Source organism: Vitis vinifera, chromosome 2 (genome assembly GCF_030704535.1).
Source record: "Vitis vinifera cultivar Pinot Noir 40024 chromosome 2, ASM3070453v1".
Classification (NCBI taxonomy): domain Eukaryota; kingdom Viridiplantae; phylum Streptophyta; class Magnoliopsida; order Vitales; family Vitaceae; genus Vitis; species Vitis vinifera.
The window spans coordinates 6,724,238-6,740,776 of record NC_081806.1 but is presented as its reverse complement, the minus strand read 5'-3'; the positions used below and the strand labels follow the sequence as shown (position 1 = coordinate 6,740,776).

Below are 16,539 nucleotides of genomic sequence, written 5' to 3'. Positions count from 1 at the left end.
TGCAGATCCTATTTGTAGAAGAATTTCATATAAGTACACAACTTGTGGAAGACAGAAAATTACTTGCCAACCATGTACTGGATTATTAAAAGATAAGAATACTTTAACATTGTGCCAAACAAATTTTCCTTCGGATTTTAAAATTTAAGCTTGTTATTCTGATGCACTGTCACTTGTAACTAAAAGAGATCAATGTTGCCACATCTTATAACTTTGAAGTTAATCGAAGGCATATCAAGGTACATTGCTCGTAAACCTATACAAAATTTATCAGGATTTGATATAAAAGATCTCTTATAAATTAAAGCGTATTTTTAATTAAAAAAAAAAAAACAAACAAACCTTCTTGACATCACTAAGCCGATTCTGCAAATTTCATAGAATTAACAATTGATTATATTACTCAAGAATCTCTGTATCTTATATTTACATGACAATGACAATGCTTAGCACTTCTTTGTTAGAATTATATTTCTCACTTACATTAATTCTTTTCTTCTGCATTGTTTCCTCCAACATTAGGTAGAATAACAACTCTTAGCAAATATTTCCACATATTAAAAAGCTTATGTAATTAATCCTTTCAACGTCAGGATGGTTCTTATCTATGAAACATAATGCACTGCATCAGAAATTGATCCACCATTGTTGGAATCATAGGATTGCAATATATGGACATACTTCATGAAACATTTAGTTACAGTGGATTCCTATTTACATCTTTGTACAACAGATAGCGTGACCGGGTTTTGCCAAGTGCAGCATACCTGAAAAATTAGTAAGAATATCATTATCAACATGATTTAACCATACTGGGGGATGATTCAAAAAAATCATGCGTGCATCACTTACCATTGAGGCACAAAGGGTGCCATCCAAATGGCATCACCTGCTTGAATTGGGTACCTATTTATACGAAGAATGCATCAAAATTGCTATAGAAACAGAATTTACATGGTAGGCAAAGGTAATTTTAAATAAGGACAAATGGAAAGTTGCCAGAAAATGATGGGATAAAAAGGGAAATGTTGAACAGGCATCAAATTAAAAGTTAAACCTCTTGCTGGTACTGTTAGCATTGGGGTGCCAAAGAATAAAAGCAAACAAGAAGATATAATAGCTTTCATTCCATCCAGGGTAAAAATTGGTTAAAGGCCTTTTCAAACAATTCATTTTCCACATATGCTCCTACTTATGTGTTCTAAGGATGTTCAAGATAATCAAATAAACTTTTCAGAAAAATACAGTGTCAAACAGATACCCAGTATTCTACCTCCGAGATACAGACTTTATGTTCTTTATGAACCAGTTTTGTAAAACATAATGCATACCGTATCGCTATTAGTTAGCGTTTCAGTTTGCTGACATGTTTTAATAACAGTCACATTCAGCATCTTCTCCCACAGAGTCACAAACAAACTTGCCCCTTGGCTGGATTACATATCTCTTGGATGATTTTGGCATCATCAGAATGGAAATTGCCTGGGTTTAAAATATCATTTCAATGGTGCCATTAATAGATGAAAGAGCATTTAGGTGTGAAAGCTCATGATTGAAATGAGAGTCACAATGATCAGACCACAATCCATTCAACCACATTCTTAAGCTAGACATGGTTATTACCAGGACACCTCAAAGTTGATTCTAACCCTGCCAAAACTTAGCCATGTGCCAACACTAGGACACTCAGTATGAAAGTCCTTGCACTAGTCAATCACACTCAAAACTACAACTCAATTCAACGAAGTCTTAATTCCAACTAACTGCACTTGGCTACAAGAATCTTTTTTGGACATTCATTTCTATCTAAACCATAACTTACATTTCATCTTTAGTATGATACACTTCTCATAACCTCTAACCATATCTACCTTTTTTTTCTTCTTTTGTGTCTTTTCCTCTTAGCAAACTCGGCTTATTTAAACTACTCTTTGACGTTACTCATGATCCTTCATTACACATAGCCAAAGCACCATTTTTTTTAATCAGTAAATCTTATACAATTAGTGCCAAGAATGGGGGGTGCAGCCCATTTACAGAGTGTATACAAAGGCTAAAAATAATTTTTAAAAAAGAAAAAAAAGAAAAAAACACCTCTTCACTCCTTATGCACTACCCAGAAGATCAATTAAGGATATAAAAATAAAAAAGCTTCCATGCCCCACTATTTCAAACAAAGAAATCATAAAAAAATTTCAGCAGCAATTTCGATTGATCAAAGATCCCTCTATTGTGTTATTTCCAAATACACCAAATTAAACATAGTGGGGCTCTAAGCCGTACATTCCTGTTCCCTTTCCTGACCATCCCTCAGCACCCGCTAGTCATGCTATCCTCAAGCAATTTCAAGAAGCACCCAAATAATACCAAAAGTTGAGAGTAATAAAGATTAAAGACCATAAACTTTGTGTCTTCATATAATGAACAAGTGGCTGGTTGATTCTTCATCCCACTTACATTGAACAACACCAATTGGCTAAACTCTTCCCATTTTATAAGCTGGTCCAAAGTAAGGATCTTTTCCCAAGCAAAGAAACCAACTTGGCTGCAATCCGCACTTAGAAGCTTATAGAATGATTCCATAAAGAATCTTCCATCTTTGGCCTACTTCTATGCTAACTTGTCACCATCTTCATGCACACTCACATTTTGGAGACACAAAAAAGGATGCCACCATTTCCAATTCCTGATCATAAAATCCATTGATGAACCTTGGATTACAATAGCCAGAACTACCATCCACATATCTATAATCAGCCATGGTGCCAGCAAGACATCTTTGTTTAAAACAATAGAAAAAAGATTCAGAAAATGATCCTTAAGTATAGAGTCCCCACACTAAATATCGTACAAAACTTAGCTCAGACAGTCATCCACAGAAATACGAGTGAGAACAAAAGTCAAAAAGATCCACCCTGTTTGAATAGCTTTTGACTTGACCCTATGGCCCCCTCCCCACCTCAGAACACCAACCACCTTCAGCTCCACTCAATTTTTCAAACATATTGTTTCTTAAATGCCAACATTCTATACCACAAACTCAGCTATTCCAACTACTACTAAACAAAAGCTTCCCTTTAGCTTGGCATGTGTTATACAATCATAAAAATGAACTTCTCCACTTCATCTAACCTTCTTTGATTCTACAAGCATGCTCTTCATCTCCTCTATATTAAGGATAATCAATATGAGAGTAAAGGTGACTGCTGTTTTTTAAAAAATTATTTCCAGGACATCTTTTTGATTCCTAATTTTGCTAAGATTACAATCAATACATTATGTCTTACTCTTGCTTAACTTAAAATCTTTAGATCCTAGAACATCACATCATAGGCTTACATTGCAATGCACCACGAGACATCTTCCTAGTAGGTTCATCCACAGCCTAAGCAATTAAGTAAGCACTATTAATTGTTGATGTAAGCCTGATGTGATTAGAAATTTTCTGCTCTTTCCTCCTGTTGTTCTCATGATAGTCACACTCCATCATTCCTATTCTTGATCACTATATCAAATATCATAGGACACTCCAAGCTAACGGATGCAAAACGTGTTAAGACTTACTGGTTCAGGTCAAGTTGTTTGGTTAAGCAACACATCCCATTGAGGTGCTAAGTCTTTTGCTTGTGTGTGTTTTATCCTTTCTTTTCTTTCCTTCTTTTTTTTTTTTTTTTTTTGGGGGGCGGGGGAGGAGGAGAAGGGAGTGAGGGATTTCTAGCACTTATTTTCAAATATAACACATTTCAGATCAGGCACATAAATTATTCAAATATCACACACTTCATGCAGGCATTTAGTGTCAAAGGACAGCTTTGCTGTCCACACTTCTTTCCTTATTTTAGCCCACACTTGCTGTCCACCCTTCTTTCCTTATTTTAGCCCACAATTGTTTCTTTATTTCTCCATTTATTATTCTATACAGTTAGCATACATTATTTGACAGATTATGGTTTACATGTATAGGGCTAGAATCATGCTGGAATTTATTTGCTTTTATTTGCTTTCCATGTATAGCATCCTTGTAAAGTCTATATATAATATACAAAACTCAAGGCCAAGGTATTCGGCCATTCACACAATATTTTGACATTTAGTACTCAAGGGTTGTGAAGGCCACAAGTCTTAGAACATTTATATAGTGGTACCATGCATTCTACATATATGTATGTAAGCAAAAAATCTACAATATCACAGCCTCTCACAATTCTAATGAGATTCACATAAAATGATCACCCTATGTAAACATTGAGCTGATTGACCACACCCCATATATGAGCAGTAAAAAGGAAAATGTTGGAACTTGATCATTCTCTTCATGTGATAATAACTCAGTTTAGGTATCATAAATAATTCTTTTGCATGTCTAAAAGAGGTAAAGTATAAAGTTCTCAATTATTTCTATCGATGTTGGCATTTGTCCATCCTAAGAGTGTTTAGATCTATTTAAAAGGGTCTAGATATGTGCATGATCTCACTTTGATATGTTGAGGATGAAGCCATGATGATGGGTGGGCCAGATCACAACCCACCTAATACTTCTGAAACTTGGAGGAAAATTTTGGGAACATTGAACACTTTATAAACAGTAGAGCAAACTCCTGAACACTTGTTTTCCACATAGCTCTCTCATTTCTTTAGATTTTATAAGCTCTTTATTCCATAATGATTCATAAACAATATTACAAAATTCTGTTGATTAAACCCTAAGGTTAATGAATTCATACCAGCTATCACCCAAGCGATAAATTCCCTGGCCCTCTAAGAGTAACAAACCATGCTGATTGTAGTGGACCTCCTGCAAAAGCAAACAAGCCAAACAAATGGTATGATTTTCACCTCACAGGCCAAGGGAATCAGATATATAAAACAAATATGAAGAACATGAACTCCAAAACGTAATTAATAGAATTTAAAGTGGAAAAGGGCTCTTCATGGTTTTCTTAGGTGATTTAGTACCAAGAAGGTGAATTAAACCACACTCACATTTGAGAAATTATCTATGAGCAAATTCCTCTTGGAGTGACTGAAATCAGAGTTAAAAATTTTATGATACTTGAATTGTACAATTTTCAAGTTAACCAAGCCCTGAAACTAATCTATTTCAATTGAAAAAGAGTCTGCTTGTAATCAAAATTTGGAATTAAGACCTTTGAAACTAAATAGATCAGTGGAAATTGGAAAGAAAGAAAAGCATACCTTCACATTAAGAAATTCTCCAGGTTGAAAATCCATGATCTGCAGGCATTGAAAAAAAAATGTCACAATCAAGAAACTGTTGTAAGTTAAAAAGGTTCATGATTCATTATTTTCCCAATGCCAATATGAATCCAGCTGAGGTCAAATGAAGAGAGAGAGAGAGAGAGAGAGAGAGAGAGAACTCTGTATGCTTAGTTTATAAATAAGCATGACAATCCACCTTATCCAGATCAAAGTTTGATTCACTTTCAGTACATCAATCATACATAAATTCTACCAGTTGCACAATAAGCATCAAAAACCTTTTCTATAATAGCATAGCGAAGTGCTTATTTCATTTTGAAACTGAAAGACAAGATATCCACAACCCCACATTCACTATGTCAAGCCATCACCCAATTGAAGTCAACTAGATCAACTGTAATGTACCAAAGTCCTACAGTAGACTTCACAATGTAGGACAAATGTATTGTGGTTACCTACTACAATATTATATAAGGCGGTGTCCCATATACCAAGTTAGCTGATAAAGCATAAATATTTTTTATTAGTCATTTCCCATAAACAACATCCCAACCCATACAAATCCAATATCTCTATCATAATACTTTTTTTTTATAGCCAATATATCTCTATTATAATACATTTAATCTTTTTCACCTTCCTAAATTGTTAGTAGTATTTAGATAATATCAACACAAGGGTCTTAATATAATTTTATTTTTTTTCCTTCAAGCCACATCCAAGACAATGATTTGATCTAAATATTCAAAACTAATAGACAACACACAGAATCCATGTAAATCTTAAACTGTTATTTGCAGACACTGATCAATAATGATATAGAAACAAGCATTAAATTCAAAAAACTAAAGTGTGCCTTACATGGATATTAAAATCATAAGGTGCGGATGTGGGGAGAAGCTTTCTGAGTTCAAAAACCTGATAACAGGAGGAAAAAGAAAAGGTTAAACACAATGGTAATGAAAACTTCTGAATTGATCATCTAAGTTCAAGCCTAATAAAAACTTAGAAAAAGAATAACAAAAGATACTTTCTGGAAAGTGCCATGAATATCAGTTTGATTACCTATTTCTGGAGTGCAGAAAAAAAATATATTGATAATATATTGATAATACAATTCAAATGCTTCAAAAATAAGAATATTTGAAAAGATACAAATTGTTCTATGAAAGTCTAAAAGATTTATTTTTTTAAATCCAGCAATGAATATACAAGAACATAATAAGAATTAGAAAAAAAATGGATTAAAAATGATATGCTTTAAAGTCTTGTAGAAATTTCATAAACAACATAATAAGAATTAAAAAATAAAAATAACAAACGCACACACACAACAGACAACTTACCTCACCGGGAGTTTCAAGAAGCGGCTGCTTAACAGTTGAACCAACAATCTGCTCAGTAATATGATTTTTCAGAGAGGCATACCTAAAAGGAAAAAGATTCCTTTAGCTCTTAAAGTAATTAGAGTACCATAATAGGTATCTGAATATTAAGCCTGACAAATAAGATATCTAAATTGAGTAAGGAAATTAAAATGTTGATCTCAATAATATCTGAATATTATCTTAGTCAAATATAGTGTGTAGGGCAAACAAACCTTCTTTCAAATACAACAAGAGTAGCAGATGCATCACATGAAATGGAATGTTCAGAATTAGGTGGTAGATAAGCATATGAATCCACCTAATTTACATAGATTAATGGAATCAGAATTATTCAAGTCTTTAATACAAAATAAGAAACAACTCAATTAGTCTTTTACAAAGAATAAAAAACAACCTAATAACTCCATATGTTTAATATCTAGAAGACCAGAGCTATAAGCATAAGAGGTTGAATGATACGATACTAATAAAAGCATCAATGAAACTCACTTACCATCAGTTCGTGGTTGACATCAGATACATTAGTGAGTGTCACAGTGCCCTGAACCACAAATACGAACCTACAGGAGAAAGTTCAAAAGAAAACATACAGTACATCATATGCAATGACAAAACCCAATATAATTATCTTTTAAAGAGCCAAGCATTGGAGAATTAATAGTACCATAGTATCACACCATTGTACTTATGGTGGGCATGAAGGTTCTACAGAAAGTTAGGTGGGAGTCTCTCAAACATTATGGAATACTCTTGAGCATCATAAGGACTAGGTATATCCAGAATGCTACAGAACTATGTAAATATTATATAGATGGTAGCAAATATAAGAAAATTCTTGAGATTCCCAAAAACACCTTAAGGATTCTAGGATTTTTCTAAGGAGAACCTATTTGGCCAAGGCAGCCTAGATTTGAGAGCTCTTAAGGCATAGCCAAGTGAAATGCTTGCAAAGCTTTCTTCTAAGCAATAGAATTGTATCCTTTCAAGCTTCAGTGTATTTTCTTCCTTTCTTTGGTGTTTAGTTTCCCTAGTGCTAAGACATAGTCTAGCACGAGTTAGAAAATGCCAACTTAGCAACATCAAACATGTTTGAGTTATCTAAGTACAATACAGATTCTTTGGAGAAGCCTAAGTCTACAAAAATAGCCTCTTCTTCTGGGAACAAATTAAGAAAACATACCTCTCAACATCATCCTTTCAAGCTTAAGTGTGTTTTCTTCCTATGTTTGGTGTTTAGTTTCCCTAGTGCTAAGACATAGTCTAGCACTGGTTAGAAAATGCTAACTTGGCAACATCAAACATGTTTGAGTTATCTAAGTACCATACAGATTCTTTGGTGAAGCCTAAACCTACAAAACTAGTCTCTTCTTCTGGGAACAAATTAAGAAAACATACCTCTCGACATCATATGGAGGAAGCCCTGACCTTGAATTTCCTGTGCAGTAGAAATAATTTTCGTTATCCTAAAGAAGAAAATTAGTGAATAGCCAAAGAAAAAGAAATGAGGACTAACAAAAACATGGATAACACTCAAGAATTATGGGCCAAATATAACTAAACCCATGGCACCAATGATCACAAAGGATAAGTCTTCATTTATGGAACAAAATATGCAAATTCAGCAATGCCTATGTGGCATATCTGGACTATGAGATCTTTATGCAAAGAAAGAATTGCATGATTGTTGATGGATGGAGTAATCATACTGTGTGTCATTATTAAGGACTTCAAGAGTATTGCAGAAGACAATGGAGCTCCACATAAGGGGCACCACATGGACAGAGAAACGACTAGGTAATTGATTTAACATGTGAGTTAGGCCATGAAAACAGGAAAGATGGTCCAAACAAAAAGCTATCACGTTGTCAAACAGGTAAGACTTCTAAATTAGTAGTTTTGAAGCATAGTATAGATTCCCCAACTAAATGAATAAACAAATCATTGGCAAGAGCATGGGTCAGGATAATGATTAAAAAAAAGTTGACAAATAACAATTTTAAAATAAAGCAGAATAGAGGAACATAATTCACACACCCAAACCCAAATAGATGAAACAAGGGTTAGCTAAGTTGAGTTGCCACATGGCATTAATTTAGGGGCAATTGTCAGTCTACTTGACCTCATGGAAAGCACAACCCAGTTTAAATTCACTTTTTAGTCCCAATCACTAGGTTATTTGCCACAATTATCCTTCTTTCTGCAGATTATGGGATTGAAAGAAAGAAGGAAAGAAAAATAAAGACAATAAACTGAGAAGAGATCTCATAATAAAGGTACTTTCTATAAAATGAAACAAGAAGGGCTTTTTGGAGATGAATTATGCTGTATCCAACCTTTTTTTCTTTGATAGGAAGCATTCACTGGTTAGATGCTGAAAGACGTTCTCTTGAAATCGTTTTTTGATTGGGCTAGGGTCCATTATGGGTTGGATCTTACTCTGATGGACTTCATTGAGGGCTTGCATTTTAGCTAGTTTGCATAGATTCTTTTGTTCAGCACTGCTTTTCTGGGATTATTTGTTTTTCTTTTTATTTTCTGCATATATACTCCCGGTGTAAATCCTTTTTATTTCCCAATAAAAATAAAAAATAAATAAAAAGTAAAGCAATCCACTAAAAGTATCAAAAGGAGGGGCACAATAGTGAACATCTCATCCATGAAGCCTGAAAAGGTAATGGCTATTACCAGTACAATTCGATGTCCTCCAACAAAACAAGGAACTTGGAACTATATACTTCAACAGTTCAACTTCAGTAGTTCCAACTCCACATCTTTAAAAGCTTTTTTTTTTTTTTTTCTTTTCCTCCTTCCATAAGTTGTATGATATAGTGGTGAAGCAGTTTTCCACACTAAGAGATTTCTTTTTCTCAGAAACCTACCTTTGTATCCTTTCAAAAGTTGCCCAACCTCCTTTGCTGTTTCCCATTAAAACCCAACTTAAAAATAAGGTACTGCAGCTCTGAAGCAACTTTGCAATGAGAAGTGATCCACACTCCCCACTTAAGAACATGTACCTTCTCTTCCCTCATCAGCAGATCACTAAGAACAACACCCTCGTTCCTTAAAAACAAATCTCCTTCAATGGAAATCTACCCCTATGTCCAACCAAGCGCACCTCCCACCATACCACAGCTCATCATCCCCACAAGGTCAAACCCAGAACTCCATGAAACAACATTACCAAGAACCAATCACCCTTCTCCCTTTCCAACCTGGTATCATCTGATCCCTCTGTGTCCATCCCTAACCCTTAGAAAGCACTAAAGCAAGTATTAAGTCCAACTCCTAATCATGCAATGTTCTACTGAATCTCAGATCAGGTACATGATTTGATGGATGCATCAACTTGTACATAATGGATACATAATGAAAATTATCTAAATATAAGAAGCAAAAAAGGAAATCAGAAACTTATCACATCAACTTCTGTGCAGAATCCAGACTAAAGAAGAACATAGATTCCACCAGATGCATGAAAATGCTACAAGAAGTGATAGTTTAAAATTAACAAACCTTGCATATTTGCTAGGTACATTACAAAGTGTGAGCCCATAGCTGGTGTGATTAAATATGCTCCCAGTGTATTGGTCCTGTCAAAGAAATTCAACTCACCAAGTAATGCATGCAGTTTCTAGTAGTTTATTAAATGCAAAACTGAACTTACCACTCAGGTAAAGGGCTGAATACATGACTTTCAGGCGTGATTAAAGCATGATCTCTTTTATACACACTGCGAGTGAAGCCCGGCAAGTCTGCCAAGAAAGGACAAAATTAAAATCCACAAGATCATTTTTCTTTACCATCTGTCTGGTTGTGGCACAAAAAGAAGATTAATGGAGACAAATTTTAACATTCTACTCCATTAGTTAGTTCCAGATAATTGTACTCAGCCAATTTACCATACAAGACTAAACTTGATGATTTTGAAAATAAAAGACATATCTGCAGCAGATCACAAATGTGTCACTGGCAGGTTTTTCTATCTCAATAATCTATGGAAATAAAAACTGTTTATATATCTGGAAAACATGATGCTTTTTCAGCAATCCCTTTGGAATGATGTGGAGTGGCCAATTGAAAACACCTTGAATATGTTGATGCAGGACCAAAGCTCATGTGGTGGCACCTTGCACCCATGAGTGACTATGGCATGTGAGGTGACATGTCATGTTGAATACAAGGTGAAAAGCAAGGGTGCTCGTGAGGCTGATAAGTGCAAGAGTGCTAGGCATTGGCTTGGTGGTGACTTGGGGCTGATAGCACGCATTCGTGAAAATGGGTGTCTTGACTCAACAAAAATTCAGGTGTGAAATTTCATTGGGTTGAGATTGTTCTTTTAAAGGAGATGCCTTGAGTTGAAAGTTGGTCCAAAAGCATTGGGAGTTAGGCAAGGCTGGTCATATTTCATAATATGATAGCGATGATAAATATGAAGGAATTGATAAGACTAATAGAATCAATGCAAATCATGAGCTTCCAAATCCTTGGATGTGGATTTGAAACTTACAAACAACAAGATGTCAACAAGTCAACCTAAAACTTCACTTGATGATCAAGTGAAGCCGCAAGAGATTTAGCAGTTAGAAAAGTTGTTTCACAACAATTTTCTGGATGTCTTTAATCCTGTTGATGCACATCTGATCACAGTAACACTCACTACAAGCACCTATTCACAAAAAGAAATTTGTTATAAGTACAAAGCTTGCAAGACAATAATTGGACACACTTTGGAATAATTTCTAAGCCTCTTTTGATTCCTTGAGGAAGAGTTTCCAAGCGATAGAATATTTTTCCGGATTTTCTATAATTAAAGGAAATTCATTATGCCTGTACAAGCACCCATGATGTCTCATCTGGTCAAAATGGGAAGTTCTTAAAAACCACTTTAGGGGGGAAGGGGTGAAGGGTGACATTTGAGTACTAAGAGTGGTGATAGAATGTGGGTGGAAATAACTAGGACATTCCAAAGGCACAACATGGAGCCTCAAACACAATCAAGGTATGATGGTGAGCCTTTCTAGCACAAATGCATAAGTGCAATTTCATGAGTACAACCATGGACATAGTGCCATGGGGGTGCAACTTTAGCACACGACATGGGTTATGCATGCCTTAGAGGGAAGGAGTTAGCAATATTCGCACGCATAGGTCAAGAAGAGAGCCTAGCAAACTTTAGGGCTACCTATACATACATCAGCGGGCTAAGTGGTACACATGTGGTCAACATGGTATAGCACTTGGCATTGATGAAAGACTAAGTAAGGGATGTTGGACACTAAGAACATGACACCTATAGACATTAGAATGTGGCACAATGGCATTAGGAGAAGCCCAAGCAAGTGGGTTGCTGGTGTATTATGGAGATGACACCTAGAATGCAATGTTGCAAGGTATCTAACATGATGAGTTGATGTGCTTGCTAGACACATGGCACAAGATAAGCAAATGTCTACAATGATGGGGCAAGTGGCATGCGATGGTGCAACTAGACCTAAAAGGTGGCATAATCAAGATATGTATAAGCTACAAAGAAGAGGATGGTCTCTAGTGAATCAATGTTTTCTTTGTATGGAAGAGGAAGAGCCAGTAGACCACATTCTTCCACATTGCACTTGAGCCAGAGGATTATGGAATTTGATTTTCTACTTGTATAGGATTGTGTGGGTGATGCCTTGTTCAGTTGAAGTGACTCGATTAGGATGGCACAATTCATTTGTGGATAAAAAACGAAAGTAGGTTTGGAGGGTTATTCCACTGTGTGTGTTTTGGACATTGTGGAAGGAAAGGAACTAAAGATTTGAAACCAAAGAAAACGTGTAATCATGAGCTAAAATTATCATTTCTTTGTAATCTTTTGATATAGGTTAAGATACATATAGATGGGGGCTCCCTAACCATGTTAGATTTTATATAATAGTTAGGATCTTCTTGAAGGGGAGGTTACTTTTGTTGCCTTTTTTTTTTTTTTTTTTTTGCTTTTTAGATGAACAATCAAAGACTCCATCAATGAAAAAACTTTCGCTTTTAAGTTCTTTTGAGTATCTGTAATACTTTACAATGAAACATGAGCAAACTTTTTTACAGAATTATCATGCTCCTTCTATTAACTTGTGAAGATTTATCTTCATAGATCATTTTCTTGGGCATGGAAGCCACCTTAAGGAAATAGCAAATTTTGGACAGATTGAATAGTAGTTCTCTAAAACATTCCTATCCCCTAGTGTCTCAGCAATCAAACAGGGGATTAAATACAACTCAAAAGCAATCCACAAAACCAATCAATCTAAAACAAGCCATCTTCTTGATTATTCTAAACAAAACAAGAATCACAAACCCCCGTTTTTAAATTTCCACAAAACCAGTTCTATGAAGAACACAAATCACAATCACACCCACTCACCTTCAAGATGAGAAGGAGCCAGCGTAGGATTCGTGACTTTCCAGTACATATGTCCCGAGTTCGAATAGCTGTCGGAATTCGAAGGCGCTGAACAAAACCCTTCATCAGCAACTGATACATTCATGAAACCTGGAAGAGAGTTCATAAATCAGAAACTCTGTGCCCCCAAACCTTCGCTCTATCGCCAAGAAAACCAATACGAATACTCATTTAAACTCAACTAAGCCCAAAATTTATATTAAACCCAGTTGAACAGAGTTTATAAATAATCACAAATATGATTCAAAACGTCATCTTTCTTTTTCTTCTCTTTTCCTGTGTTTTCTTGGCAACCAAACGGAATAGAGAAAAAAGAACAAAAGGTGAAGATGGAGAATTGTTGTACTTGGAATAATAATTGATAGGATGACAAGAACTCTTGCTGAAACTGGCGAGGGAAACTGCATTTTGGGTTAAAGGAGTGTGGAATGGTAATTTGTGTGCTATTCCTCCTCTTCAATCCTCTATGCAAATGTGAAATTAAAAGAAAAAAAAAATGGGAGAGGGAATGAAAAGGACAAAGAAAGTGAGAAATGAGAATCTCAGAGTGGAATCAAAATAGAAAACAATTAAATTGAGAGCAGTGACCAGTTGAGGAAGTGGAAACCATAACAGGGAACTGAACAGGTAGTGGACTGTGACCCTGTCCTTATTCTTATTCCTCGGAGTGTCTCTGCCAATTCATTGTGGACAGGTAGATGTACCCAATCACAACATTGGGGTTTTTCTCACCCCATATTTTAATTTTTAATTTTGGAAAAGGCAAAGAGGAAAATAATTTTATAAATCTATCACAATAGGTGCAATCCCAAATTCCAATCATCCTAAATAAAAAATTTAAAAATAATAATAATAATAATCAGAAAAAAAACTTTAACAAGTAATAAATCTAAATTTTTTTTTAGAAATCACTTTTAATAAATCTAATTTTTTTTCTCTTAAATAATAAAAAAAAATCAAATATGAATTATTTTTTAAAATATTTCAATCATTTATAAATAATATTGTAAAAAATCATTTTCTTAGTAGAAATCATTATCCTATAAAAATCATTTTGAACCAATAAAGTTGAGTGAGAATATTCTAAATCATCTTTCCTAATAAAGACCATTTTTGTATGATAAAATCAAATTGAAATCACTATTTTGTAAATAAATTGATAAAATCCTTATAGATGTCATTTTTTTGCAAACAAAATTTAATTGGAATAATTGTTTTAAAAATTAAATTGCAAATGTGATTTTTAAATAAAAGATAAGTAAAATTATTTTTAAATAAACTTGTAAAAAAATATTTAAAATAAATAAATTTTCTTTTTCTTCCATGTAAAATTGTAATAATATATTCTTCTAATAAAAAGTTAACTGAAAATTCTTTCTAGATAAACTTGTAAAAGAAGAAACTTTTCTTTAAAAAGTAAAATTCCTTTTTCCAAGTAAAATTGTAAAAATACATTTTAAATAAAAATTAATTAAAATTCCTTTGTGAAAAAAAAATATTTTTTAAGAAAAATATTTAAAAAAAAAATTGTGTTAGCCCAAGGGTTCTTCTAATTAGGTTTTGATGATAACAAATAATGGTTAAGTTACTAATTAGTTTGAATCGTAAAGAATCTCAAGTATTAATTTTAAAATTCATCAAATGACCTATTGGATACAAGATCAAAACGTTTGGAAGACCTTTAGTTATAGGAAACAAATATAAGATGAATGCATGAGTGCACTTAGGTTTTACATATCATTCCATACATCTTTGGAAAACTTGAATTATTCTTTAAAGTTACAGTTTCATTAAAACCTGAATTTTATCAAATGTACCTTAGGCAAAACTTTTCAAAATTGGTATATTAATTTACCTAAAGACCTTGCCAAAGTGTTAGAAAAGAAAATAACAGAAAAATATAGGCTTTCGGGGCCAAAATGTTGAACCGGTCGAGGCACTAGGCCAACCGGCTCAACCAACCAGGGTACCGGTTCCCTTTGCCCGGTCGAGGAATGCAAAAACACTCTCTCTCTCTTCCAGTAGCCTTTTCTTCCCCGATCGAGGTCTGGTCGAAGTAACAGTAACCTGCCAAAGCATTAAATGCTCTAACGGCTAGTGATCCGGTCGGCCCCCAACTTAACCGATTAAGACTGCCTTTTGTTTTTCTTGGCTCCCGAGTTTAGAAACTTATAAATAGAGAATTCCTCTTTATTTATGAGATAGAAAACGTTTATATTTATTTGTCTACCCACTTGTTCTTGCCTTAAAAACTCTCATTTATTTCTTGGTACATTAAATCTTCACTTACATATCATTTAGTGCACCTTTGTGATTCATCCTAGCTTTGATTTGCATTTGATCTATCATTGAGTTAGGTTGAGGGATTCATTATTGTAAAATTGAGTGTTAAAACCTTCAAATGAGTTGAATCTTGAAGAGTTTGTGTAAGAACCCAATGAAGCCGGAATCGAAGTGTAAAGGAGATTAGAAGCTTTATTGAAACTTCAAGTTAGTGAAACCTTCACTCGGTTAGAAGCTTTAAGAGAGTGGATATAGGCAAAGAAGTATCGAACCACTATAAAATCTGAGTTTGATTTCTCTAACTTTATCTCTTTATATTTGCTTCTATTGTGCTTTAATTTATTGTGTTCAAAAAGAATTTTAAAAACTCAATTCACCTTCCTCCTAGGTGTTTTTTCTCATTTAAGATTAGCCTTTATTTTTTCAAATTTGTAAAAATCTATTTTCTTAAATTCAAATTAAGTAACATTGTAAAAATTTATTATTCTCCCAACAAATATAAATAAAAATAACTTTCTTGTAAATAAAATCAAATTCATTTTTTTTAATAAAGTTGCTTTTAATAAAAAAAAAATAACAACAATAAGTGTAAATAACTTTCTTGAAATTAAAAATTGAATCAAATCACGAAATAAAATTGAAACTTTTTTTTTTTTTTGCAAATAAACAAGTTGAAATAATTAATTTGAAATTATTTTTAATGTGAATAAATCCTTTTGAAATTTCTTGAAAATATGTCTAAAGTTTTAAATAATTAAACTTTTATTCCAGTTCATTTAACAAATCAATTCGCATATTTTTCTTATTATTTATTTTGTATATCCTTGTAGTATGATTTTCATTATGACTTGCATATATTTATTTATAACTTTTTTTTTATATCTGTAATTAATTAATTAATTAATTGTAATAATTCACTTCACTTGTTTGGTAAATATATATTTTTTAAAGGTTTAAAGAGATCTCAATAAGTAACTTGACCTTCGAATTTAACCTCCATTTTAACAAAAAAAAAATCATACTAAGGTTTTATTTTTTATTTTATCTTATTTTTTTAAAATAAATAAAATTAAATAACTACTCCAAATTGTAAAAAATCAAATTTTTACAATAAAAAATGAGTCTCGTTGTCAAGTAAGAATCACATAAAAAAAATCCAGTTCACAATTTTATAAATATTTTATTTTATGAAATGGGAAAAATGAAGTG

The 16,539-nt window shown here is 33.5% G+C and overlaps 1 protein-coding gene across 2 annotated transcripts; it reads right to left on the bottom strand.

The window, feature by feature from the left end:
- Positions 1–537: 537 nt before the first annotated feature.
- Positions 538–13,797, bottom strand: LOC104878186 ((S)-ureidoglycine aminohydrolase). Of its 2 annotated transcripts, none has more exons than XM_059734037.1 (14): positions 13,636–13,797; positions 13,394–13,511; positions 13,009–13,137; positions 10,273–10,360; positions 10,122–10,198; positions 8,004–8,043; positions 7,102–7,168; positions 6,821–6,906; positions 6,567–6,648; positions 6,082–6,138; positions 5,197–5,235; positions 4,725–4,795; positions 853–906; positions 538–767 (listed from the first exon to the last, which is right to left on the bottom strand). In XM_059734037.1, exons 2-14 carry the CDS (start codon positions 13,452–13,454, stop codon positions 698–700), a joined length of 921 nt encoding a protein of 306 aa, XP_059590020.1. In that variant the 5' UTR covers positions 13,455–13,511; positions 13,636–13,797; the 3' UTR covers positions 538–697. The 2 variants fall into 2 exon arrangements, with proteins under 2 accessions (XP_059590020.1, XP_059590024.1); XM_059734041.1 differs by having other exon boundaries at positions 13,655–13,736.
- Positions 13,798–16,539: the final 2,742 nt, after the last annotated feature.

Bases quoted from the DNA above. Each gene is read 5' to 3' on its own strand.
- LOC104878186 (XM_059734037.1), bottom strand. From the start codon at position 13,454: ATGCAGTTTCCCTCGCCAGTTTCAGCAAGAGTTCTTGTCATCCTATCA. The intron at 10,361-13,008 runs GTGAGTGGGTGT...CTTTCTTGGCAG, and splicing joins GGCTCCTTCTCATCTTGAAG to ACTTGCCGGGCTTCACTCGC. The intron at 907-4,724 runs GTATGAATTCAT...TCGTATAAATAG, and splicing joins TATCGCTTGGGTGATAGCTG to GTACCCAATTCAAGCAGGTG.